Source organism: Trachurus japonicus, chromosome 13 (genome assembly GCF_045865225.1).
Source record: "Trachurus japonicus isolate A0001 chromosome 13, Traja_1.0".
Classification (NCBI taxonomy): domain Eukaryota; kingdom Metazoa; phylum Chordata; class Actinopteri; order Carangiformes; family Carangidae; genus Trachurus; species Trachurus japonicus.
In genome coordinates this window covers 1,547,641-1,573,879 of record NC_140919.1, presented here as the reverse complement: position 1 = coordinate 1,573,879, position 26,239 = coordinate 1,547,641, and the positions used below count along the sequence as shown (strand labels likewise).

Here is a 26,239-nt window from a genome sequence, read left to right as displayed (position 1 = left end):
GAACCAGAACCAGAAACAGAGTCTCAGGAACTGGACCAAAGGAACCAAAGGAACTCAGTCTGAGTCCTGAGTCCTGAGTGTGAGGCCCAGGCTGAGCAGGAGTTTGATCTGCAGTCAGCTGACTGACAAGGTCAAAGTTCACATTCTCACTTGACTGAGTGAGGCCCAGGCAGCAGCTTGTCCTCTACTGCCCTCTACTGGTTTCTTAGCGGTGTGCCAAAAAAAATCGATTCACATTTACAATACGATTCAGAATCGATATAAAATGTCCCAAAATGAAACAAATTCTAAGGAAAATCCATTTCCTTAGAATGTAAAAGGCAGCATGTTTAACTGCACTATTGTTTTTAAAATAAAGAGGCACTTTTAATTTAGTTACTTAAGCAATATGTGATATTGCTTTTATGCAACGGTTTCAACAATTCCATCTAAGCATGGATAAATGTATAAAACTCAATAAATGTGAAAAAGACACTTTAGTCGTTCTGTCTTGCAAAGCCATTCACACATAAATCCAGACACACAAAGACAGCATCAAGACACACATGACAACAGATAAAAAAGACAAAAAAGAATTAAAGAAAACAGTGCAAACTTCCTCAACATTTGTCCTATATTTATTTATTTAACCACCTCCATCTCCCCTACTGTACAATCAAACGTCTGTTGTTTAAATTTTCTTTTAAACTCACTTGGGCTTTTACCATTTCTAATGTTTACTACTGTTTTCTACTGCCCTCTCCTGTTTACTAGTTAGTTAGTTGCTTTTTATTCTCTTCCTTAGGAGAAGTTTGTTTTGGACACAAGAGAATATCACATGTTCACATATAGCACAACACAAAACACAAAAACACACAAAACACACACAAAGGAGAAAAAAGTCTGTTTACATACTGCAGCATCGATTCATATCAGCACAGAAACATCTAATAAATAAATTATTCTGTTGCACTTCCCTACACCATAGTTGTTTTCTATTGCACAATCGCTTTATAAATCTCTCACTCACACACACAAACACACTATCTTGCACGATTTAATAATTTAATGGATGTAGGTATGAAGGACAAGGACAGTTTATCTATCTACTGAACCTGCAGTTTGATACCATGTACTACTGATTTCTTTTGTCCCCTACTGTATAATAGGCTACTGTTTTCTACTGTTCCCAACTGTTAACTACTGCTTTTTACTATCATCTACTGTGCTTTTTTTCATTTCAAAGGGTATAAAAATGTAATTTGTTTTCCATACACGCTGTATTAACTCAGTAGTACTGTGTAGAAACCCCTGTCCAAAATCCTTGTAGCTACATGTATATTGTATCGCTCTAAAGTAGCCTATAGTGCCTGGTGATGTTTCTTTTGTAGCCTGCTATACTGTACTGTGCTGTTATGTTTTGTTTTTTGTCATAAAAATTAATAAAAATAAAAAAGTATCAAAAGAAACAAACACACTGCAAATAGCCTACACAAATAATGACAAGATACAACCACACATAGACACAGGACATTGGAAATGCACAAACACTACAAATATAGAGCTATAATCTATCTATCTATCTATCTATCTATCTATCTATCTATCTATCTATCTATCTATCTATCTATCTATCCCTTTAACACAGAGACTGTCAGTTCCTCCATGTTGCAGGTGTTAATGGTGACACCAGGAGTCAGATATTAATTATTAAGGGCTTTTTAATATTAGTTATTGGGATTGGAGATCACAGATAGTTCAGTGATCAGGCTTTTTAATAACAACATCAATCACCTCAGTCCTCTCTCAGTTCACAGCTGTAATTCAGCCCCACAAAATAAAGTCAAGTCTACCTCATGTTTTGTAGAGGATCTTTGAGCTGTGTTTCCGGTTCGGGCCTATCCAGTTCGGTCCGGTTCGGTCCGGTTCGGTCCAGTCCGGTTCGGTGGATGAAGGACAGCGGACTGAGGCTGTTGGTGAGGCCGGGAGCAGCTTCTCCAGTCCGGTTAAACGGACAAACTGAACAACGGACGGTCTGTTCCTCTGTGAGTACAGGACGTGAGTAACCTCCGCCATGTTGTTTTTTGTTTTTGTTTCTTTAAATTTGCCGCCAAAACCCGATCGGAATAACGTCACCGGAGATTAGCTATGTAGCTAGCAGGCTAGGCTAACGTTGAAAAACTGTAGCCTAGCCTAGCTATCTGTAAAGTTGATGATGTACTATTTTCGTTGTGGATTCTCAATAATGACACCATTACTTGAAACAAAGATTGCTTGAAAAAGAAGGTAGTTAATCAAACTTGTCCTCATCACATGTAGACAGGAAAAAAAACAACATGTCTGACCTCTGTGGTTCAACTACTCACAGACACCGAACGCCCCCTGCTGTCTGGGAATACAAACAAACCTCTGATACTAAGCAAATAGGCATTTGCTGAACATCATTACAGATGATATAAAATCATATCATGTAAAATAAATTAAAAAAATTATATTATTTTTTTAAATCATTTTTTTCCTATAAATTATTGTTGTGTGATGTTTATATTCCTCTTGTTTCATTCTGTTTTTTTTTCTCTCTTTTATCCTGTTGCTATTTGCTGCTGCTGCTGCTGCTGCACAAATGTAAATTTCCCCACTGTGGGACAGATAAAGGAATCTTAACTTAAAACAGAAGTAAGTGATATATTTGTGTTAAAATAGTTATATCTTCCGACAGCAATCACTTACATAGAGTGTTTGGTCTGAAACACGGGTCTGTCAGTCACTCTGCTCTGCTCTGAGCCGAAGAGAAAACATTTATCGTATCCTACAGTTTTTATCCAATGAGGAGAGAGAACGGCATACAGGGCTGTGTGTGCAGCCAAGGAACGCCGTGAATGTGGCGACGTAGGGACGAGGACTGTTATGGTGCGTTCAAGGAAACTCGTATTTTTCCGACCGTGAAGTGGTACCAGTTCGATCTGGTACGAGTTCACGGGTCAGAAGTTACGAGTGGCCGTTATAGTGACTTTCACCGGTAAAACAGGTCGGAAAAACACGAGTGGGTTGTCTGGAACGCTACAAAGTCGTAAGTTGTGACTTGAAGCTGTAATTTACGATTTCAAAAGCCTGCCTGGAACGCAGCATTAGCGAAAACGACCGGACCACTTACTTCTGCTTTAATAATATAATAATATAAAATGAAAATCCAACTTTTTTTAGTTTGTAAATGTTAGATCTGCTAACAGTTTAATGTTTTTAAAGAGTGATACAACAGTGCAAAACATGTAACAAGTTGTTAGCCTCCGTTAGCCACTGCTCGCCTCCGTTAGTCCTGGCTAGACTCCATTCACCATGATTAGCCGCTGTTAGCCCTTGTTTGCTGCCGTTAGCTTCCGTTATCCGCTGCTACCCTCCGTTTGCCGCCGCTAACCTCCGTTTGCCGCGGTTAGCCCTGGCTAGTCTCCGTTAGCCGCTGCTAGCCTCCGTTTGCCGTGGTTAGCCTCCGTTAGCCACTGCTAGCCTCTGTTTGCCCCTGCTAGCCTCCGTTACTAGTCACAGCTAGTCTCCGTTAGCCACTTCTAGCCTCCATTTGCCCTGGCTGGGCGCATGACGTCTGTCCGACTACCCATTTCTCCAACCACCCATTTCTCCGACTCCGACCATACATTTCTTTATTTTTGCGTCATCAGTCCGACCTCCCACTTCTCCGACTTAAGTAGCCCTAACCCTTAACCTTACCCTAAACCTAACCTCAACACTGTAGAATGGGTAGTCGGAGAAATGAGCCGTCGGACTTGTGGGCAGTCGGACTGACGTATGCTCCCTGCCCTGGCTAGCCTCCGTTAGCCGCTGCTAGTCTCTGTTTGCCGCAGCTTTGTTTTGTTTTGTTTTTTACTCTAATAGACTTTTTTCTGTTTGCCGCAGTTAGCCGCCGTTTGTTGCTGCTGATCTCCGTTAGTCGCTGCTAGTCTCTTTTAGCCACTGCTAGCCTCGGTTAGCAGCTGCTAGCCTCTGTTTGTCCCTGCTAGCCTCCGTTACTAGTCACAGCTAGTCTCCGTTAGCCACTTCTAGCCTCCATTTGCCCTGGCTAGCCTCCGTTAGCCGCTGCTAGTCTCTGTTTGCTGCAGTTTCGTTTTGTTTTGTTTTTTACTCTAATAGACTTTTTTCTGTTTGTCGCAGTTAGCCTCCGTTGGTTGCTGCTGATCTCCGTTAGTCGCTGCTAGTCTCTGTTAGCCACTGCTAGCCTCTGTTTGTCCCTGCTAGCCTCCGTTAGTCACAGCTAGTCTCCGTTAGCCACTTCTAGCCTCCATTTGCCCCGGCTAGCCTCCGTTAGCTGCTGCTAGTCTCTGTTTGCTGCAGTTTCGTTTTGTTTTTTACTCTAATACACTTTTTTCTGTTTGCCGCAGTTAGCCTCCGTTGGTCGCTGCTGATCTCCATTAGTCGCTGCTAGTCTCTGTTAGCCACTGCTAGCCTCGGTTAGCAGCTGCTAGCCTCTGTTTGTCCCTGCTAGCCTCCGTTAGTCACAGCTAGTCTCCGTTAGCCACTTCTAGCCTCCATTTGCCCCGGCTAGCCTCCGTTAGCCGCTGCTAGTCTCTGTTTGCTGCAGTTTCGTTTTGTTTTTTACTCTAATACACTTTTTTCTGTTTGCCGCAGTTAGCCTCCGTTGGTCGCTGCTGATCTCCATTAGTCGCTGCTAGTCTCTGTTAACCACTGCTAGCCTCGGTTAGCCTCCGTTAGCAGCTGCTAGCCTCTGTTTGTCCCTGCTAGCCTCCGTTAGTCGTGGCTAGCCTCCGTTAGCCGCTGCTAGTCCCCGTTAGCCACTGCTAGTCTCTGTTAGCCACCGTTAGTTGCTGCTAGCCTCCATTTGCCTCTGCTAGCTTCCATTAGCCGCTGTAAACAATCTGTTACAGTTTGATAACAACACTCGGTGGTTTTTACTCATTCAAACATCATAGGAAAATGTCAGGGATAAGAAGTAAACAGTGACGTGAGGCACTTACGACAGAAATAAAGTAAACTGTAAAATTTTGAAATTCTGACTTCCAACTACAACTGAAACCATTCCATGACATACGTCATTAAAGGGCCAGTTCTCCACAATATATTAATTAATTAAAGTAATAAAAATGTCAGTTTACCTATGTGTAGAAGAGAAATAACAGCAGACAAAATAACCCCAAATAACCCAGAATTTTGACTGAGCATGAACAAACCCTCACAACACATTTGATCCAACGTGATACAACCCAACAGTGTGTTTACAGAAATAACCCAGCACTTTTGATCCAGGCCTATCTGTCTGGACTCTCCATCATTCTGCCTGACTCTACTTACAGACATCTGGCCCATCTAACCTCTACCTGGCTATTTTTACTAAACTTAACCAACTCCTTTCTCATACAACTTCACTTCCGGACATATCTGGCCCATCTAGCCTCTACCTGGTCTTTTTTACTAACCCAGGGTTGCCAACTCTCAAGCAAACATCAACTTTGCCGCTGGGAGCTACTACTACAACAAGGCTAAAAACAGAGATCAAATTAATTTTTTCTGAACAGCTTTTTCATGTGGCGGCTTCAGGACACTTGGGTCAGTAGGACAAGCAGTATGGAGGTATTTGGATGTTGAAGTGAACTCTATCCGCCGCCATTATATGAAAATCTGTTGCCAGCCGGACCCCCCCTGGAACTCCAAAAGCATTTTGAAGACTCCGAAAGTTCTCCAAACCCTTCCTTGGCATGACGGTGAGTAGAAAATTGGTTAATTGGGAATCAGCCTGACATATTACAACTCGGTATGTTTATGCAACATAGCCCTGACTCTAACAAAAGTTACCAAAATCCTTCAGCTGAACACATATTATACTGTCTTCCTCACATTGCAATGGATCAATTTTACAGCTCAAAAGGTGCTTGTGCGAGTTATGTAGGCTAATTACAACAAACACATAAGGGGAAAATGTGCACTGACCTCAAGCCATAATAATACTGATTTTGAACATGTTTTTAAACCTGAGAGACAGCAGTGCTGACATGAACACACTCGTCTTCATAAAGACTAATCCAAGTGATAGTTCAGGACTATAACCTATTCCATATTTTTATTTAGACAAAATTACATCGACAAGCAAGGATGAAGACAAGAGTGCAGTCTGTTTACAAGAAGTCCTAACTTTGGTGCTTCAGGGCCGCCACTCGAGTGGAGCCCTGAACTGAGGCACTTTTTTTCGTGAATGTAGGAAATGAATTTCACAAAGGAATTATGACAAGGTTTTAAACAATTTGTTGTTACATAAACTCTAATGTAATCTGAAACAGCAGTGAATGTTCATCAGTGACGTCAGTGAAGAACAAACTTCCCCCTCGGACACTGAAGCACTTCTGATTGGACGGCAAAGTGAGTTATACTTGGAGGTGGCGTCTCTGCTGTGTCTTTTCTTCTGAGACCCAGGTCTCCAGTATGTGTCTCTCCCTCAGCACAGACCTCTGTTGCAGTTGTGACATATTTCTCTCTTTGCTGTGGTTCTGTCTGTTGTTGGCTTAATGATGAGTGACTTGTCTCAGGACCAGTTGTGTTTTCCTGGCTCTAATGCCTCATGTGTTATGGCTCAGTTCAGTGTGGGGACCAGGACCGTCCTCTACCTGCTGTTTGCTGCAGGTATACTGGTCACTGTTGTAGGGAACTGTGTTGTCATTGTGTCCATTGGTCATTTTAAGCAGCTGCAGAATCCCACCAATGTGCTGCTTTTATCTCTGGCTCTTGCTGATCTTCTGGTGGGTGTTATTGTGATGCCCTTCAGTAGCATTCGCACCGTTCATGGCTGCTGGTTCTATGGTGATGTCTTCTGTGACTTGCACTCTAGCTTTGATATGTTTCTTACTACTGTATCTATCTTCCACCTGGTCTGCATCGCTGTAGACAGGCAACAAGCCATATGCAATCCTCTGCATTATTCCAGGAAGATCACTATGTCAGTGGCCTGGATTATGGTCTGTGTGAGCTGGGCACTGGCTGCTCTCTATTCCTATGGTCTCCTCTACTCCAAGGCCAATGTAGCAGGGTTAGAGGAGTATATGGAGTCTATAAACTGCCTTGGCAGTTGTAACCTTCTCTTTAACTCCCTCTGGGGAATCCTGGACAGCGTTGCTGTCTTTTTCTTCCCCTCCACTGTGATGGTTTGTCTGTACTCTCAAATATTTCTTGTGGCTAAAGAGCATGTGAGAAAGATCGGAGATATGAGCCTGTGTTCCAGTGACAGAGGAAGAGCTGGGCTGGTTAAACCGTCTGAGCACAAAGCTGCTAAGACTCTCGCTATTGTGCTGGGTGCATTCATCTTCTGTTGGATGCCCTTCTTTATAAACTCTATAATGGATGCCTACATTGGCTTCATCACACCTGTTGCCGTCTTTGAAGCCTTTGTCTGGTTGGGTTACTTCAATTCAACCTTAAACCCAGTCATTTATGCCTTTTTTTATCCCTGGTTTAAAAAGTGTTTTTATCTCATCATCACTATGAAAATATTTGACTCCCATTCTTCAACTGTGAGGGTGAATGTACGGACACTAGTGATGCGCGGGTCAGCTTTTTTTCCAACCCGCGGGTCCCGCATCTATGAAGTAATTTGACCCGCCCCAGCCCGCCCCGCACCAGCACATCTATTTTCACAGCCCGCCCCAACCCGCCCCGTCGCTATTAAATGGGACATACAAATTTATTCAATATGATAAATAGCTCTGATTGACATAAAACTGGCAACAATAAATTTAAATCCCGAGCCAGTATAAAAATAGGTTAAACAATATAAATCATGAAATAACATCAGGTGAGGCTTGCGTTTTTATAGATTTCTGTTAAATTTATTAGGCTATTTGTAACAAACATATTACATTACAAAGTAGGCTAATAATAACAACAACACTAGCCTATGTAATAAACACTTTGCCTAACTGTAAATTTAATAAAACACCGAGTCATTTCACTGTAAATCCTAATAAAACACTGAGTCATTTCACTGTAAATGTAATAAAACACTTAATCATTTCATTGTAAATGTAATAAAACACTTAATCATTTCATTGTAAATGTAATAAAACACCGAGTCATTTCAACAAAACAATTTTCAACAACAAACACCTCCGCAAATTAGGCAAAATGAGGCTTTTACAAACAACCTGTTTTTCTCATAGCACATAATAGGCCACCGAATTCTGTTCCGCATATGGCTATTTTTATCTAGGCATTGACATTTTAACGTGCACTATGCAAAAAAAGAATAGCATCAACTGTGCCGGGATTTAGTCTGTTTCGCCTGGACTCGAGCACCCGACCGGCCGAGCTGAACGTACGCTCGCTCGATGCACTCGTTGCTGGGATGCAGAGAATCATTCTTGCCACCTTGGCAAGCATGGGGAAGGCATTGGACTGTGACTCCCAGAAACGTAGAAGATCGTCCCATCAGAGAAGAAGTGGCTGTCAATGTAGCCCTGAACCTCATCCTTCTCATCTTCTTCACCTTCATCCTCCCACTCGCTGAACTGATCCCTTTTTCTTTTGGCTCCCTCGGCTCCCTCAGCTAAAAATAAAATGAAAATACAGTTTTACTATTCTGATTAGTCCGCCGTAACCTACCAAATTGTTGTTAAATGAACAATTAAACTGTCATAAGATTAGGCCGATAGGGCATTCTTTTTGTTATTATTATTAGGCTATCATCGTTATAATTGTTGTCGTTATTACCGTGTTATTACATTAGCTGAGTCGTTACTTACGTCGATCAGTGGCCTCTGGTTCTCTTGGGGCTGGTGTACGCTCTCGGTCAAATTCCCTGGCGAGTCGTCTGGCCTCGTCATGGACAGCAGTTCTCTCCACAGCTGGAAACATCTTGAGGGACTTGAAACGTGGACAAAGAAACGTTCCAAGCTTGTGGGTGATGCTGAGGGACAGTTTCTCGTTTAAGAGCTGCATTGCCCGTGCTCTTATGTAAACCATGTACTCTGGGTCACTGTGTTGTGGCTCGCAGTGTTTCTGTAGTTTGAAAAACCAAAGCACCACTAACTGAATGGTAGGATATTTGTCACCTTCGAGCTCTTCGGTAGCAGTTTTAAAAAGCACCAAGAACTCAGAGATCGTTTTCAGCACGTCCAGCTGAATGCCCTCTAGTCTGTCTAGCTGGTCTTTTTCTTCCATCGCTTGTTGGATTTCACGGTATTGTTTGGTGACTGACTGCATCATTGCCACTTTACTGTTCCATCGAGTTTCACACTCCTGTATCACAGCATGGGGCAGGTTTACAACTGCACTGGATTTCTTCAGGTACGTTACAAGGCTTTTGCATCTGTCCATCACGTGACTCACGTCTCTCATGTATGCTGGGCTGTTTTCTTTTATGTCAAATGTGTGTTTAAGCACGGTGTTTATGACATGGGCTGCGCATGGTATCCACTTGTAGCTGCGGAGGGCAGCTTTGATGTTGGCTCCCTGGTCACTCACGAACGTGACATTTGGTAAACGGCCAGCTTCTATCCCGAAGTCATGCAGCTCCCTGATCATTTGCTCGTTCAGGTTGTAGGCTGTCTTTTTAAGAGTAGAGTCAAATTCAGCTGTAGTTATGACGCGACTCTTCAACTTCCAATCTTCACTGATGAAGTGGCCAGTGAAAGCTGTGTATGCCCGTTTGTTGTGATCATCAGTCCACATGTCAGTCGTAATTCCGATGCCACAATCCAGAGCTTTATTGATCTCTTCTGCAAGTTTTTTTTTTTTTTCTGTGGCCGTCGCTTTGGCTCTGTCGCAGACGGTTTGCCTGTGAGGGAGTACACTGCTGGCATCCACACGTCCGTAACGTGCCCCGACATTAATAAGACACTGAGCTACAGCACAGAATCCACTACCAGATACGATGTCAAAGGGCCGCAGATCTTGACAGCACAGGTCGACGCAGGCGTCTGTGACATCCGATTTGATTTGTGTTGGCATTTTTGGGCATTTAAGGAACGCAGTTATAGCACTTTGAGACCCGTCCTTAGAGCCACAGACATGCCTGCTCATGGTTGAAGTGCCTGATTTGTGGCTCTCATGTTTGTATATTTTTTCACAGTCATTACACTTCACATATCCGGTACTTTTTTCTTCAGCAGCATTAACAATTTCAGAAAATCTCCCCCAAACTGTCGATTTAGTCTGATTTTCTTTTGTTTTGAGTTTATAAATCCCCGACCTTAATCTCTCCCTCACCTCCTCCATCGTCTTCTTCTTCTTTTTTAAATCTTTTGTTTTGGCCGTTGCTCTTGGCGCTCTCGTGACGTCAGACGTGCACAGCCAAGACAATACAATATTTTAATTTTTTTTTTTTTTATGACCCGCCCCAGCCCGCACCGCAAATAAAGTCAACATTTCTTGACCCGCCCCGCCCCGCCCCGCGGGCTGACCCGCGGGACCCGCGGGCCACGGGCCGGCCCGCGCATCACTAACGGACACAGTGATGACAGCACTGTCACTGTATTTGAATTGACAGCAGCTTTAAATGCTTTCTATAGCAATCTTTCATCAATGTTTGGAGGATAAGTGTAACATCTTTCTTTTTTTTACTTCACTGATCTCTGTAGCATTAGCATAAGTGCTGCATTTTCTATATTATGATCATCATTGGCCTTTTGGTCATAGTGAATAGTCCAACTCTCAAAGATGAAATATTGTGATGTCCAGATACATTTGAATTAATATCATTACAGAATAATCAGGTCTAATCATCATTTAGCACTGTGTAATAAAAACATTATTATGAACTAAAGATTTATGGTTCATGACACAGGCCCATATCACTTGATGAAACTCAGTAACAGCCCTGTGATAAAACCTTGTCCATGAAGCTTCTGATGTTGATTCAGCTTCATGATTTCTGTGTTTACAGCTCTTTTCTCCAGTGTTTTAACATCTATAGTATCCACAAATGTAATTCTTGCTGTGTCTGTCTGATACAGACACCACAGCTTATGATTGATTGATTATCTGACTCCACTCTGACACCATCACCATTTAACCCAGTCGTCTGAAACTGTCCTGTGAAACAGAGATTCTACTTCCCTAAAAAGAGAAACATGTGGCCAACAACATCACTCACTGATGCATAAATGTTGTTTCTTCTTCTTTAATATGAACTCTGGCTATTTACAATAACATTCATTCATTTTCTGTACATGTTTTAATTAATTATTAAGATGGTGTTTTTTTTATCTGTATTGTATGTGACTTTGTTGGAGCATATTTAGAGCCTATTAATCTTTTGTATTGATTATGGTAGATTAATTATTATTTATAGTCTGTCCTATACACTATAGCTATGATTGTTCCAGTCAGGGCCCTCCTTGTCAGGCGATCCTCCTCCTGTGATTAAGGAGTGAGGACAGCTGGTTCTTTGGGTGTCTCTTTTGTCTGTTGAAGGAGCAAGGAGTTAAACAGTTTTTTGACCTCTAAAATTACATTTATTTATTTTTAGCTTGAAGTCAACCTGGAGATCGTTTTTGTTTATGTAAATAAATCTCAATCCTTTTGTTGAAACTCTCTCCGCGAGTGCTTTTTATTTAGTGAGTCACAGACCTCCTTCTCACAAACTGCTCTGATGTTTTTGACCATCATTTTTTTAACACAAGAGTAGCCATAACAGTTTTTGTATTGTCTTCTTTTATTTATAATGGACCCGAGTCGTAATAAAGACTATCTATACCACTGTACTGCTGTATAATTCCAGAGTAAAAACTGTAAGTGGATCATTAGTGACGCCTGGACCTCAGTGACAATAGACCATGACTAAAATAACTAGAACTGAATGATAATAAACTGCAGTAAACCACAGTATCTGGCAACAATTCAATAAATAATTTTGATTGGGCTTGAAATTTACACATGAATTCGGATGTTAGAAATACTCAGATAATACATTTCTGTTATGAATTTGGAAAGTATTGAGATAAAATGAACAAATTAACTTTGCGTTCATTGGATTATTCCATATTAAAGACAACTATTTGAGTAACACATTGTGAACTGATGAAACGAAAAAGTCAAACAACATAAAAATAGTTAGATTTCAACTAGACGTCTACTTTCGGTATGACTCTTCAATCATGTCTGCTGTGTGTCAGAATACCCTATATTCTCTTAAATTTTTCTGGTATTTGTTTTAGACAAAAATACATTTTTTTTATTCCTTTAACACTTTTTGTGTATGTGACACTGAAAATCCAGCCTCCGTTAGCCGCTGCTAGTCCCCGTTAGCCAGTGCTAGTCTCTGTTAGCCACCGTTAGTTGCTGCTAGCCTCCATTTGCCTCTGCTAGCTTCCATTAGCCGCTGTAAACAATCTGTTACAGTTTGATAACAACACTCGGTGGTTTTTACTCATTCAAACATCATAGGAAAATGTCAGGGATAAGAAGTAAACAGTGACGTGAGGCACTTACGACAGAAATAAAGTAAACTGTAAAATTTTGAAATTCTGACTTCCAACTACAACTGAAACCATTCCATGACATACGTCATTAAAGGGCCAGTTCTCCACAATATATTAATTAATTAAAGTAATAAAAATGTCAGTTTACCTATGTGTAGAAGAGAAATAACAGCAGACAAAATAACCCCAAATAACCCAGAATTTTGACTGAGCATGAACAAACCCTCACAACACATTTGATCCAACGTGATACAACCCAACAGTGTGTTTACAGAAATAACCCAGCACCCAGCACTCTCCATCATTCTGCCTGACTCTACTTACAGACATCTGGCCCATCTAACCTCTACCTGGCTATTTTTACTAAACTTAACCAACTCCTTTCTCATACAACTTAACTTCCAGACATACCTGGCCCGTCTAGCCTCTACCTGGTCTTTTTTACTAACCCAGGGTTGCCAACTCTCAAGCAAACATCAACAGAGCCACTGGGAGCTACTACTACAACAAGGCTAAAAACAGAGATCAAATAAATTTTTTCTGAACAGCTTTTTCATGTGGCGGCTTCAGGACACTTGGGTCAGTAGGACGAGCAGTATGGAGGGATATTTCATCGTGTGTGTTTTGGACGATTCAAAAGTGAACTCTATCCGCCGCCATTATATGAAAATCCATTGCCAGCGGACCCCCCCTGGAACTCCAAAAGCATTTTGAAGACTCCGAAAGTTCTCCAAACCCTTGGCATGACGGTGAGTAGAAAATTGGTGAATTGGGAATCAGCCTGACATATTACAGCTTGATATGTTTATGCAACATAGTCCTGACTCTAAAAGCCTAACAAAAGTTACCAAAATCCTTCAGCTGAAAACCTATTGTACTGTCTTTCTCACATTGCAATGGATCAATTTTACAGCTCAAAAGGTGCTTGTGCGAGTTCATAATTTCAGTCAGTAATGTAGGCTAATTACAACAAACACATCAGGGGAAAATGTGCACTGACCTCAAGCCATAATAATACTGATTTTGAACATGTTTTTAAACCTGAGAGACAGCAATGCTGACATGAACACACTCGTCTTCATAAAGACTAATCCAAGTGATAGTTCAGGACTATAACCTATTCCATATTTTTATTTAGACAAAATTACATCGACACGCTCAGGAGGAAGACAGGAGTGCAGTCTGTTTACAAGAAGTCCTAACTTTGGTGCTTCAGGGCCGCCACTCGAGTGGAGCGCTGAACTGAGGCACTTTGGCAGACTTCAGTTTCTTTTGGGTATTTTGATAGATAGAAGACTTGCTGTAACCGGCTACACCATGGAGATGGAGACTTTCCACACAATGCAGGAGTAGCACATCTCAATGAGTGAAGCACAAGTATGAGCTCCTCCATAACACTCCAACTGTCATCTGTTAATTTGAGGGTTCTTTCGTCTGATAGTTTGGTAAATGCTTTGTCTGACAAGACTGCAGATATTGCCCATCTTTGCTCAAGTAGTCTAGGTTTATGTGTTAAAGCAACATTGCGAAGTTTCAGCTCAGTGCTTCCACCATCTGGTGGGAAAAACGAAAGTTAACGAAAACGAAACATATCAGCCAGCACATCCAGCGTTTATTCCCATTAATAAACGACAGTATTTCCCACGTTTGCAAGGAGACTGTGTGGCGGGTGGTCGGGGGAGGGGGTGGCGGTGGCGGCGACGACGACCGGAGGGGAACCGTAAGTTTCGCTTTTACCCACCACGTCTCTCCCTCGACACAGAGGGGAGGGGGGGAGGAGGGGGGGCGGTGATTCGTACCCGTGCAGGGAAGTTACATAGTGCGGTTTCAGCCGACGCGACCCGGCTCAGGCTGCGGCGGCAGCACCATTCATCCTATTAACCATTTTTCTACCATTGCAGTGAGTCTGGAAAACTCCGCAATGTTACTTTAAAGTTTGAATCAGTTGCAAAACAAGACTGAGAGTCTGGTATGAAACTTTTAGACAAACTGATCAGATTTTCGTGGTCAGGGTTGGTCTGAATGTAGGTGATGAATTTCACAAAGGAATTATGACAAGGTTTTAAACAATTCATTGTTACATTATGATTCTGGAAAAACTCTAATGTAACCTGAAACAGCAGTGAATGTTCATCAGTGACGTCAGTGAAGAGCAAACTTCCCCCTCGGACACTGAAGCACTTCTGATTGGACGGCAAAGTGAGTTATACTTGGAGGTGGCGTCTCTGCTGTGTCTTTTCTTCTGAGACCCAGGTCTCCAGTATGTGTCTCTCCCTCAGCACAGACCTCTATTACAGTTGTGGTATCTTTCTCTCTTTGCTGTGGTTCTGTCTGTTGTTGGCTTCATGATGAGTGACTTGTCTCAGGACCAGTTGTGTTTTCCAGGCTCTAATGCCTCATGTGTTATGGCTCAGTTCAGTGTGGGGACCAGGACCGTCCTCTACCTGCTGTTTGCTGCAGGTATACTGGTCACTGTTGTAGGGAACTGTGTTGTCATTGTGTCCATTGGTCATTTTAAGCAGCTGCAGAATCCCACCAATGTGCTGCTTTTATCTTTGGCTCTTGCTGATCTTCTGGTGGGTGTTATTGTGATGCCCTTCAGTAGCATTCGCACCGTTCATGGCTGCTGGTTCTATGGTGATGTCTTCTGTGAGTTGCACTCTAGCTTTGATATGTTTCTTACCACTGTATCTATCTTCCACCTGGTCTGCATCGCTGTAGACAGGCAACAAGCCATATGCAATCCTCTGCATTATTCCAGGAAGATCACTATGTCAGTGGCCTGGATTATGGTCTGTGTGAGCTGGGCACTGGCTGCTCTCTATTCCTATGGTCTCCTCTACTCCAAGGCAAATGTAGCAGGGTTAGAGGAGTATATGGAGTCTATAAACTGCCTTGGCAGTTGTAACCTTCTCTTTAACTCCCTCTGGGGAATCCTGGACAGCGTTACTGCCTTTTTCTTCCCCTCCACTGTGATGGTTTGTCTGTACTCTAAAATATTTCTTGTGGCTAAAGAGCATGTGAGAAAGATCGGAGATATGAGCCTGTGTTCCAGTGACAGAGGAAGAGCTGGGCTGGTTAAACCGTCTGAGCACAAAGCTGCTAAGACTCTCGCTATTGTGCTGGGTGCATTCATCTTCTGTTGGATGCCCTTCTTTATAAACTCTATAATGGATGCCTACATTGGCTTCATCACACCTGTTGCCGTCTTTGAAGCCTTTGTCTGGTTGGGTTACTTCAATTCAACCTTAAACCCAGTCATTTATGCATTTTTTTATCCCTGGTTTAAGAAATGTTTTTATCTCATCGTCACTCTGAAAATATTTGACCCCCATTCTTCAACTGTGAAAGTGAATGTACGGACACAGTGATGACAGCACTGTCACTGTATTTGAATTAAGAAGCTTTATGCATTTGTTCTTTTTATGGTAATTTTCATCAATGTTTGGAGGATGAGTGTAACATCTTTCTTTTTTACTGTTTTACTGTATAAGTGCTACAATGAATGAATTTTTTAATTTCCGTGTCATGCCACCACTGTGGCCCATCCCATATGAGATTACAAGACACATTTAATAACAAATACAAAACAAAGACTAGACAGTCCTTCCTGTTGGTATTACCTGCCACATTCAATCGCTCTTCGTCTCATTGCCCAAGCCTTTTCGAGAAATAAAGAAAATGCAAATATATTCAAATGAAAAAGATGTTTTAGCTTCTCAGCATCGTCTAACCAGACAAATTCGTTATTTGGATACCTTACTAAACAATTTTTGTCTTATAGAGTCATAAAAAGGACATGTTCATTGTTATGATCATTATTTGCCTTAGTCAAAGTGAATAGTCCAACTCTCAAAGATGAAATGTTGTCATGTCCTGATCAATTTGATTTAATATTATTACAGTATAATCAGGCCTAATCATCATGTAGCACCATGTAAAAAACATTATTATCAACTAAAGCTTTATGGTTCCTGATGAAACTCATTGTTTTTATGATATTATTTATATTTACTGATGGAGTTACTTTAAACAGCTGCTGCCAATTGTTCTGATTGTCTGCTGTTGAAATTTGAGTCAAATAATCTGATGAAACGATGAGATCAAATCATTCCACACTCTCTCTAATACAAAGGTGTCAAACTCAAATGCACGGTGGGCCAAAATTGAAAAAAATTGGTACAAGTCGAGACTGGTTCAATGTTTATTGAAACCTTATTGAAATGACCTTGTCGCACATATTGGTCCCCGAAACTAACAAAGCCTGTAAATTATTGCATCTAAAACAACATTAAAGGGACACTGTGTAGCTTCTCTAGTTGTCTATTCATGAAAATCGATTATTTTGTGTTTCATTAATCAGTAATTACCCCCATCAACAAACTGAAGTGTTCTGGTAAGCTTTGAATTTGCCATTCATATACATAGACAGTGCTGTACGCTTATCTGCACCTGTGCAATGAAAAAAAATTAGAAGCACAGAAAAATTTAGGAACACTATTAAATTCCTTAAATAACACAATTTTATTATTAACACACAGACAATGTACACACACGTGCACTCATACATGTACACAGTGCCATCAAGGCCAACTGCTCTGTCATTTAAACACAGAAAACATCTTTGTCACACAGTGTAGGGATGAAAATTATCGATTAATTCATTAATTGTTAGTTGATAGACCTTATTGATCGATTAACGATTAATTGATGAATTTAAGATGAACATTCCTTATTTGTTAGTTTGCTTTAGGAGCACAATGAAAATGTTAAAGTAACAGGTTATTTAACCTTCTGGGGTGGTGTTTAGCTCACCTGGTAGAGCTGCCGCCCCATGTTGAGGCTACAGTCCTTACTGCAGGTGGCCCCAATTCGAATCCTGCATTGGGCAGCCCTTTCCTGCATGTCATCCCCCCTCTCTGCCTCCTCATTTCCTGTTACTCTCTTGACTGTGCTATCAATTAAAAAAAAAGCCCCAAAAATATACTTTAAAAAAAAACACGTTATTTAACCTTTAAATAATGTTGAGAGTCCAATGTGACCCATTTTTATATTTGAGAACAGTAAAAACACCCTAAACATTTTTCCTCTGACATTCGGCTGGCGTTCAGCTTGAAGGGGAACTTTTGAATGGCTTCTACTGTAGCACAAAGTACGTAGGACTAGTTAGACTGCAAAAAAGGCCGGAAGATGTGAGAATAATAATAAGGAAAGATGGCCAACATGAAGAACACAAAGAAGTGTTCTTCATTCACATATTAGTGTGAATGCTTTCAGCATTCACAATAATAGGCACTACCTGTGGCTGACCCACTAACTGAAGCAAAGAAAAAGAAAGAAAGAAAACAAAGAGGTCAGCACACCATAACTATTATAACGAAACCAACAATTCGCTTCCAACAGAAATACTCAAAATATAACAATATCAAAATATTATTCAAACTTAACACAGGAAGTGAATCTATTAGAAAATAAATCCAAATAACCCCAAAATAATTAAAGAAAACCCCACTCACCATCCCCCTCCTGTTTGCAACCAGTACACAAATGGCACTTTTCCACTCGCACGGCACGGCTCTACACATTTTTTTTGCTTCTCCACTAGCCCTAGTACCTGGTACCAGCCAGGTACTATTTCAGTACCGCCTCGGCTCTGGTTCCAAGCGAGCCGAAGCGATACTAAAACGTGACGTCAGCCGACTGCCTTCCACTGATTGGGCAGAGCGTTGTCGCAAGCACAACGTCCGACATGAGAATCAAACCCGGAAATTCCAAAAACACAGCAGCAACAGCAACCACTGGCCTGTACTGAGACTGTTGTTATTCTTTCACCCAAATTAAATGACTGCTGTGTGGAAAACCACGCTGTGGTGCGTAATCGAGGTGCAGACGAGTGAGTTTGGAGCTGACAAGAGGATTGAAAAAAGAGACAGCAGGGTTTCCCCCAGAAAACTTGTTAAGCCCGGTGGTAGGGTGGCACCGGCAGCCCATCGGTGGCTGATGGCAGGGCCCTGTAAGTATCAGATTCATTAATGGAGCAGTAGCATTTAGAAGGCGTGATTCCATAAGGCCTTAAGATCAATGTTAAAAGTTGACTAGAAATTTGAAAATATTATCATAAACATCTGTTATAAGACTGTTATAAGACACCTATAGCAGAGTCTTACAGAAAGGCACTCTTGAAATGCTGTCCAATAACCACAAAAAATATATATATTATTATAATAAAAAAAATATTTAAATAAATAACATCAACTGTTTGCATTTAAAACTAAAAAAAAAATAACTGCCTGGTGTCTCCATTGTTAAAGCCTAGCCTTATTTCTCAGTTTGTTTTTTTATTCTCCGAGATTTCTTTTTTTTTTTCCATCTGAAGTCACGTACGTATGACGTACCCATACCACGCCCTTTTTCCGGCCAGTTGTCATGGAAACGTGACACTCACGGATTTACTGTACTGTTTGGACCAGAGAAAACAGACGTGTGTGATCGCAAACTTTACGAGCTGAAAAATGAAACAATGGATCATTTTCACATCAGGTTAAAGCCCCTCGGCTCACAGAAGTCCGGAGCTCTGGCGCTGCAGGGGACGACGTGCTAACAGCTACCAGCCGCTACAGCAGCTGGCCGAGCCTCTGGAGCTGCGGCTCCGCTCACGTTAACGTGGACTCGGTGCGTTCCTCTCAGTCAGCTGGTGAAGCAGCGGGCTGATGAGCATGATGTCCGTGACGTGACGCGACGAAGTTGTGACGTTGTCAGGTGATGAAAAAGACACCTGATCACGTGTTTATGGAGCATAAAAACTGATTTAAAAAATTAATAAACGATGCTTAGCCTGGCGGGGGGTCAAGTAAGGCCTGGCGGCCCGCCAGGCTTATAATACACTGGGGGACAGGACAGTGACAGGAGGAGATTCTGATTCACTCAACACAGACTCACTGAGGAATCAGACCTGGGCCAGAACAGTGTAAACCCAGGATACAGAGGTTGAGTGAAGGTGGTGTTGAAGGTGTAGATGTGGATCAGTGAGTCAGAGGAGACTCTGTAGAAGGACAGAGAGCCAGCAGGACAGTCCACATACACTGCTACTCTGTTAGAGACAGAGGAGGAGGAGGAGATGGAGGAGATATGTGTCTCTCTCTTATTGTGCCAGACTCTGTAACCACCATCATCAGAGCAGATCAAACACCAGGACTGATCGTTCCATCCAAACTCACAGTCTCTACTGCCTCCTTTCCGTTTGATTCCTCTGTAACTCACTGATATATTAATATCTCCTCTCCACTCGACCTCCCAGTAGCAGCGACCAGTCAGACCAGTTGAACACAGCAGCTGAGGCCACACATCAAATCTGTCTGGATGATCAGGATATGACTGATCCTCCTCCTTCACCCATGTCACCTTCCTGTTGTTGTCAGACAATTTGATCTTTGTGTTCACTGTGTTTGTGTCGATTGTGAGTGGACAGGAATCTGATGGAGAGAACAAGACACAGCTGCAGTTATTGATCATGTGATCAGTTATTGACAGTTTGATGAAGACTCATGAGGTCAGTGATGTAACAGTGTGAAGATGGTTGAATGTGCTGCTTTGTTTCCATGAATCAAAGTAAAAACAGACTTACACTTCCTCAGACCTGGTGTCAACCATGGGATTCCAGCAGGCTCCACCCTGAAAGGAGGAGGGGGGTCAGAGCAGCACCTTCTCTGTCAGCATGCACACATGGACATTACATGGCTCTCACACACACACTGTTTTATCACTGTGTTCACATGGAGGCTGGTATGTCTGGATGAACACTGAGCACAGAGAAGAAGGAGCTGGAGTCTTTATCTAGTGATGATACAGAGCAGGAGGAGACCAGGAGGAAACACTTCATCATGTCTTTTCTCCATGTGATGTCACTGCAGTGTGAGACACACACTTTCACTCTCTGACTCTCAAGCTGCACAAACACACGTCACAGCAAAGAAGATGAAGACACAACAGGTGGAACTGACCAGCCCAGATATCCCACAGTGCGCCAGGAAAGGTGGAGGAGGAGGAGGGAAGAAGAAGAAGAAGGCCCAGTTCCAATCCACCCCTAAAGACTCAAGCCCTGAACCCTCACTGACTTAAGTGACATCAGCTCTAATGGCGCTTTTCCACTGGTGCGGCACGGCCTGCTTTTTTTGCTTTTCCACTAGCCCTAGTACCTGGTACCAGGTACCATTTTTAGTACCGCCTCGGCCCTGGTTCCAAACAGCCGAAGCGATACTATAACGTGACGTCAGCCGACTGCCTTCCACTGATTCGACAGAGCGTCGTCACTGGAAGAGTGCAAGCGCTACGTCCGACATGAGAATCAAACCCGAAAATTTCAAAAACACAGTGGCCGCTGATCTGTATCGAGACTGTTGTTATTCCTTGACGTCAAATGTTGCTGTGTGTAAAACCACACTGTGGTCTGTTAACGAGGTGAGTTTGGAGCTGATGAGCAGATCGAAAAAAGAGAGACGGACAATGCGTCCCCGCGATCACCCCCGTGCCGACTCCGCCCCCGCTGAGTCTGAAAGAAGTGCTGGAGCCATGGGCCGATAACTGACCGTCACCAACACCAGTGACAGTCGGGAATTGGTCCGTGGTTCCAGCGCTTCACTCAGACTGCTGTCAGAGAGCAGCATCCAGGACAGCTAGTGCGGCTAGCAGCCCTGAGCCCTCCTACTCTGCTGCACGTAGCTTTACCTGAGCTCCATCATTGGCTGGAGAGAAAACACTCACTCTCGCTCTCCACCCAGAAAGTCCACGTGCACAACAAAACAGAGCAAAAGACCAAAATACAGGCGGGGGAGGGGTCGCTACAGACACAGCCACCACCACACAGGACTAGAAACCCACAAGTGATGATTAAGACGGATTTCATTTGCACATAGGGCCAAATGATTAATTTTTTTGCAGTATAATTTGTAACACTGCGATATGATAAAACACGATCTTGTAACACACAGGCTACGATTATGCTCGACTTAAAGGATAATTACCGTGTTTTACAATCTGGACCTTATTTCTAGCATAAAATACGATAATTTACTCACCCAGATAACTTTGGTGTCATTACAAATCGTTCCGAAGAAATTAGCTCCAGCCAAGAGCCGCGTAGATCCGTATAATGCGAGAACACGGGGCACGCAATGCAGCCTCTAAATAACACATTATCCACCGCAAAACTCGTTCATTTCACCAGTATTTTGTTATGATACACCAGTGCTATTCCCCTCCAAGCCCGTGGTGGCATGTTATCAACATCCGTGGTCTGTAGGTTGACCCACTGACCTCTGACCTGGATGATGTCATCTCTGAACGCTGCCGAGCTCATTCTGATAATAATCATTCCGCTTCGGCATTCGGGTGCATTTTTAGCGCAACTAGCCGGAGCTTTAGTAAGTCCAGGCTGTGGAGAGGAAGCCTGTGGAAGCTGAACTTCATCCAGCTGCTCATTTTGTTCTGACAAGTCGGAAACACGCAGAAAAGAACCCTAGCATTAGCGGTTTTTTGATTGATTGATTGAAAACTTCATTGAACAACATTAGACAAGTGTTCAAAAGGATTAAAAACTTAGCGGTAGCAACAAGCCGCACTGGGCAGCGGTCGGAGATGATATCATCCAGGTCAGAGGTTAGTAGGTCAACCTACAGGCCACGGATGTTGATAACATGCCACCACGGGCTCGGAGGGGAATAGCACTAATTTATCATAACAAAATATTGGTGAAATGAATGTGTTTTGCGGCGGATAATGTGTTATTTAGAGGCTACATTGCGTGCCCCGTGTTCTCACATTATACGGATATACGCGGCTCTCGGCTGGATCTAATTTCGTCAGAACGACTTGTAATGACACCAAAGTTATCTGGGTGAGTAAATTATCGTATTTTATGCTAGAAATAAGGTCCAGATTGTAAAAAACGGTAATTATCCTTTAATGTGTCAGGCAGAGCGGAGCTCAGCCGGCCTAGGCTCGGCTGAATGTAGCACTACTGTACGTTGGCTGTGGAACTATTCCGGTTGGAAAAGAATCTGCGTCAGGTGTGCTGCACGGTGTCAGATAGCCTGTAACTTCATATGAACGCAGCTCAAAGCGACCCGGCGCTTCTCTCTGTGTCCAAGCTCAGATAAATAAATACATTGGATCAGCAGTAGCCGACCACGTGTCCTCCCGCATAAAGCCGCAATATACCGGGAAAAATAATTCTAGTTGGACAGCGGCGTTCTCCTCTACTACAGCTGAACAGCTGACATGTGGTCAACAGTGGAGACCTGTCACAGTGTCATCGGTGCATTTCATTAATATAAACTTCAACCTCAGACTGTCTGCTTCCCAGATGGGGAACACAGGGAGAGCAAGTAGCTACTTGTGTGATGAGTGTGCTACGGAGTTCTATATCAATGTTTAGGCTAATTTGTCAGTGCTTTATGTTGTTATGATAATTAATGCTGAAAAACAAGCTTGTAAATCAAACAAATCCTACAGGAAAAAACAATTTATGTTTAATGAATAAGATATTGTTTTGCAGCTGTTTTGTTTTTTTCTTTATTTCTGAGCGGCTCACTCTCTCACAATTTGAAAACCCGAGGGCTAAACTAACCTATACTTAGCAGCCAATTTCTCAAGACTGGAACAAGAAAGAAACATGGTGGGTCTAAAAAGATCAGTGAAAAAGCTGGAAAACGCCTGGCAACCTGGAGGTAGCTGCTGTGAAAATGGCTGGCAGTCAAAGAGTTAACCAGGTGTGATCCTCCTCCTCCTCTATCAGACAGTGTGTGTGGCTGCAGCAGCCTCTCCATACCTGAGAGTGTCCAGTCTCCAGTCTGGATCCTCCTGTCCAGCAGACAGCAGCTTCACTCCTGAGGCTCCTGGACTATTGTAGCTCAGGTCCAGCTCTCTCAGATGGGAGGGGTTGGAGCTCAGAGCTGAGGCCAGAGAAGCACAGCCTTCCTCTGTGACCAGACATCCTGACAGACTGAACACACACAACAACACACAGGAACCCTCTGTCAACACCTGCTGCTGTGTTCAAGTGGCATCAGATAAACAGCTGGATGGATCCTCACCTGAGAGTCTCCAGTCTACAGTGTGGACTCTCCAGTCCACCAGACAACAACTTCACTCCTGAGTCCTGCAGGTTGTTGTTACTCAGGTCCAGGTGTCTCAGACTAGAGGACTGGGAGCTGAGGACTGAGGACAGAGCTTCACAGCTTCTCTCTGAGAGGTTACAGCCGCTCAGTCTTAAGAGATAATCATGGGGAATTAAAGAAGAAAGGAATTTATTATCTGTCCTGTTGAAAAGACAGAAGGGTTTATAATGATGAAGATCTAACTATCTTTACACTTACAGAGCTTTGTGAGAGGCTTTGACCACTGGCAGCAGCCTCAGAAGAACTTCCTCTGAAGCAGAGTATTTCTTCAGGTCAAACACATCCAGATCTTCTTCTGATGACAGTAAGATGAAGACCAGAGCCGACCATTGAGCAGGAGACAGTTCATCTGTGGAGAGAAGTCCTGATCTCAGGGACTGTTGGATCTCATCCACTAGAGAACGATCATTCAGTTCATTCAGACAGTGGAACAGGTTGATGCTTCTCTCTGCAGAGGGAGTCTCTACAATCTTCTTCTTGATGTACTGGACTGTTTCCAGATTGGACCCTGAGTCACTTCCTGTCTGTGTCATCAGACCTCGTAAGAGATTCTGATTGGTATTCAGTGAAAGACCCAGGAGGAAGCGGAGGAACAAGTCCAGGTGTCCATTTGGACTCTGTAAGGCCTTGTCCACAGCGCTCTGGTAGAAGTTTGTCTCTGCAGATATGACTCCTGTTGTTTCAGTCTTCTTGGAGGTTGTTTGTTGTTGTGACATCAGGTTGAGTCCAGAGTTGATGAAGGTCAGATGGACATGAAGAGCAGCCAGAAACTCCTGAACACTCAGATGGACGAAGCAAAACACCTTGTCCTGGTATAGGCCTCTCTCCTCTTTGAAGATCTGTGTGAACACTCCTGAGTACACTGAGGCTGCTCTGATATCAATGCCACACTCTGTCAGGTCTGATTCATAGAAGATCAGGTTTCCTTTCTGCAGCTGCTCAAAAGCCAGTTTTCCCAGAGACTCAATCATCTTCCTGCTCTCTGGACTCCAGTGTGGATCTGTCTCAGCTCCTCCATCATACTTGACCTTCTTCAGTTTTAGATGAACCACCAGGAAGTGGATGTACATCTCAGTCAGGGTCTTGGGCAGCTCTCCTCCCTCTCTGGTCTCCAACAGCTCCTCCAGAACTGTAGCAGTGATCCAGCAGAAGACTGGGATGTGGCACATGATGTGGAGGCTTCGTGAGGTCTTGATGTGGGAGATGATCTCTCTGGCCTGCTCCTTATCTCTGAACCTCTTCCTGAAGTACTCCTTCTTCTGTGGGTCAGTGAACCCTCTGACCTCTGTCACCATGTCAACACACTGAGGAGGGATCTGATTGGCCGCTGCAGGTCGTGTGGTTATCCAGAGGCGAGCAGAGGGAAGCAGGTTCCCCCTGATGAGGTTGGTCAGCAGCACGTTGACTGAGGTGGACTCTGTCACATCAGTCAGGATCTCAGTGTTGTGGAAGTCCAGAGGAAGTCGACACTCATCCAGACCGTCAAAGATGAAGACCACCTGGAACTGATCAAACCTGCAGATTCTTGCTGCTTTGGTTTCAGAGAAGAAGCGATGAACAAGTTCCACCAAGCTCAACTTTTTCTCATTCAGCACATTCAGCTCTCTGAAGGTGAAGGGAAATGTGAAGTGTATGTCCTGATTGGTTTTGTCTTCAGCCCAGTCCAGAGTGAACTTCTGTGTTAAGACTGTTTTCCCAATGCCAGCCACTCCCTTTGTCATCACTGTTCTGATTGGTCGGTCTCTTCCAGGTGGGGCTTTAAAGATGTCTTCTTGTCTGATGGTTGTTTCTGCTCTGTCTGGTTTCCTGGACGCTGTTTCAATCTGTCTGACCTCATGTTCATCATTGATCCCTCCAGCCCCTCCCTCAGTGATGTAGAGCTCTGTGTAGATCTGGTTCAGAAGGGTTGGGTTTCCTGCTTTAGAGATCCCCTCAAACACACACTGGAACTTCTTCTTCAGGGCAGATTTGAATTTACGTCCACAAACTGCAGTAGAATGTTCTGAATGAACATAAAAGAAATGAGATCAGTAAGAAAATATAACATTTTAATTACTCTAAATGGGTCAATGACGTATAAGGATTTTCAACATGCCATTTTTAAAAAACAAAAAAAAAGAATATCTTTTGCAACTGTTCAAACAACAAGGATGTCGTGTATACAAAAAATAACGTTGAATTTTAAAATTTAGCAATTTTAGTGTTTTTTCATATAGATGAATCGCCCGTGGCCTTAAAAAATGTCATGTGGTGCGACCATAATTTATCTGAAAATTAATAAATTTTCTTAACATACTTAATAATTTTTTTACAAATAGTCAGTAATATCAAGTACATAGAAACAAAGTGTTTGCATTTCATTTGAATTTTTGCAAATACTACTCTCATATTTTAGCTCTATAATGTCACAGTCGCTATATTAATTGTAGTTGACCGACTAATTTTTTCTTTAAATTGCATAATACTGATAAAAATGTTTTAAAAATACCTTTCACTTAAGCATATTGTATCAGTTATTAATGTTTAAGTTACAGAAATTAGTTATTTTAGTTTGTATTTTATTTAGGTATTGTTATTATTGGTCGCACCACATGATGTTTGGTCGCGCCAAATGACCTAAAGACATTGTATCATTAAAAATCTATTTAAAGCTAC

The 26,239-nt window shown here is 42.7% G+C and overlaps 5 protein-coding genes across 8 annotated transcripts in view; 3 read left to right on the top strand and 2 right to left on the bottom strand.

Annotated features, from left to right (window-relative positions):
- The window catches only part of LOC146975210 (stonustoxin subunit beta-like), a gene marked incomplete at its 5' end in the record, with an annotated part of 195,007 nt that overhangs the window by 143,840 nt on the left and 24,928 nt on the right, over positions 1–26,239 (bottom strand). The gene's annotated exons all lie outside the window — the stretch shown is intronic.
- LOC146975212 (protein NLRC3-like) overlaps positions 1–26,239 on the bottom strand; it is a 347,620-nt gene that overhangs the window by 315,016 nt on the left and 6,365 nt on the right. Inside the window, exons 2-4 of the mRNA XM_085794671.1 lie at positions 23,783–25,586; positions 23,501–23,674; positions 23,236–23,409 (exon numbers count right to left, since the gene is read on the bottom strand). Coding sequence (XP_085650797.1) covers positions 23,236–23,409; positions 23,501–23,674; positions 23,783–25,586 — 2,152 coding nt within the window. The remainder of the gene's footprint in view (positions 1–23,235; positions 23,410–23,500; positions 23,675–23,782; positions 25,587–26,239) is intronic.
- Positions 1,946–26,239, top strand: part of mrps23 (mitochondrial ribosomal protein S23) — an 82,764-nt gene continuing 58,470 nt past the window's right edge. For 2 of the 4 annotated variants that reach the window (XM_085794725.1, XM_085794729.1), the window contains exon 1: positions 1,946–2,037. The gene's annotated coding sequence lies outside the window, so the exon portion shown is untranslated. Of the gene's footprint in view, positions 2,038–13,455; positions 13,788–26,239 lie in introns of those variants that run through there. The other 2 variants (XM_085794726.1, XM_085794727.1) reach the window with 2 other exon arrangements.
- On the top strand, positions 6,439–7,589 carry LOC146975214 (trace amine-associated receptor 13c-like). Its single transcript, XM_085794573.1, has one exon. It carries the CDS (start codon positions 6,507–6,509, stop codon positions 7,587–7,589), a length of 1,083 nt encoding a protein of 360 aa, XP_085650699.1. The 5' UTR covers positions 6,439–6,506.
- On the top strand, positions 14,594–15,806 carry LOC146975213 (trace amine-associated receptor 13c-like). Its single transcript, XM_085794367.1, has one exon. The coding sequence runs from the start codon at positions 14,756–14,758 to the stop codon at positions 15,779–15,781; it is 1,026 nt and encodes a 341-aa protein (XP_085650493.1). The 5' UTR covers positions 14,594–14,755; the 3' UTR covers positions 15,782–15,806.

What these genes read in the sequence shown, in the direction of transcription:
- LOC146975214 (XM_085794573.1), top strand. Translation starts at nt 6,507, where the DNA reads ATGATGAGTGACTTGTCTCAGGACCAGTTGTGTTTTCCTGGCTCTAAT.
- LOC146975213 (XM_085794367.1), top strand. Translation starts at nt 14,756, where the DNA reads ATGATGAGTGACTTGTCTCAGGACCAGTTGTGTTTTCCAGGCTCTAAT.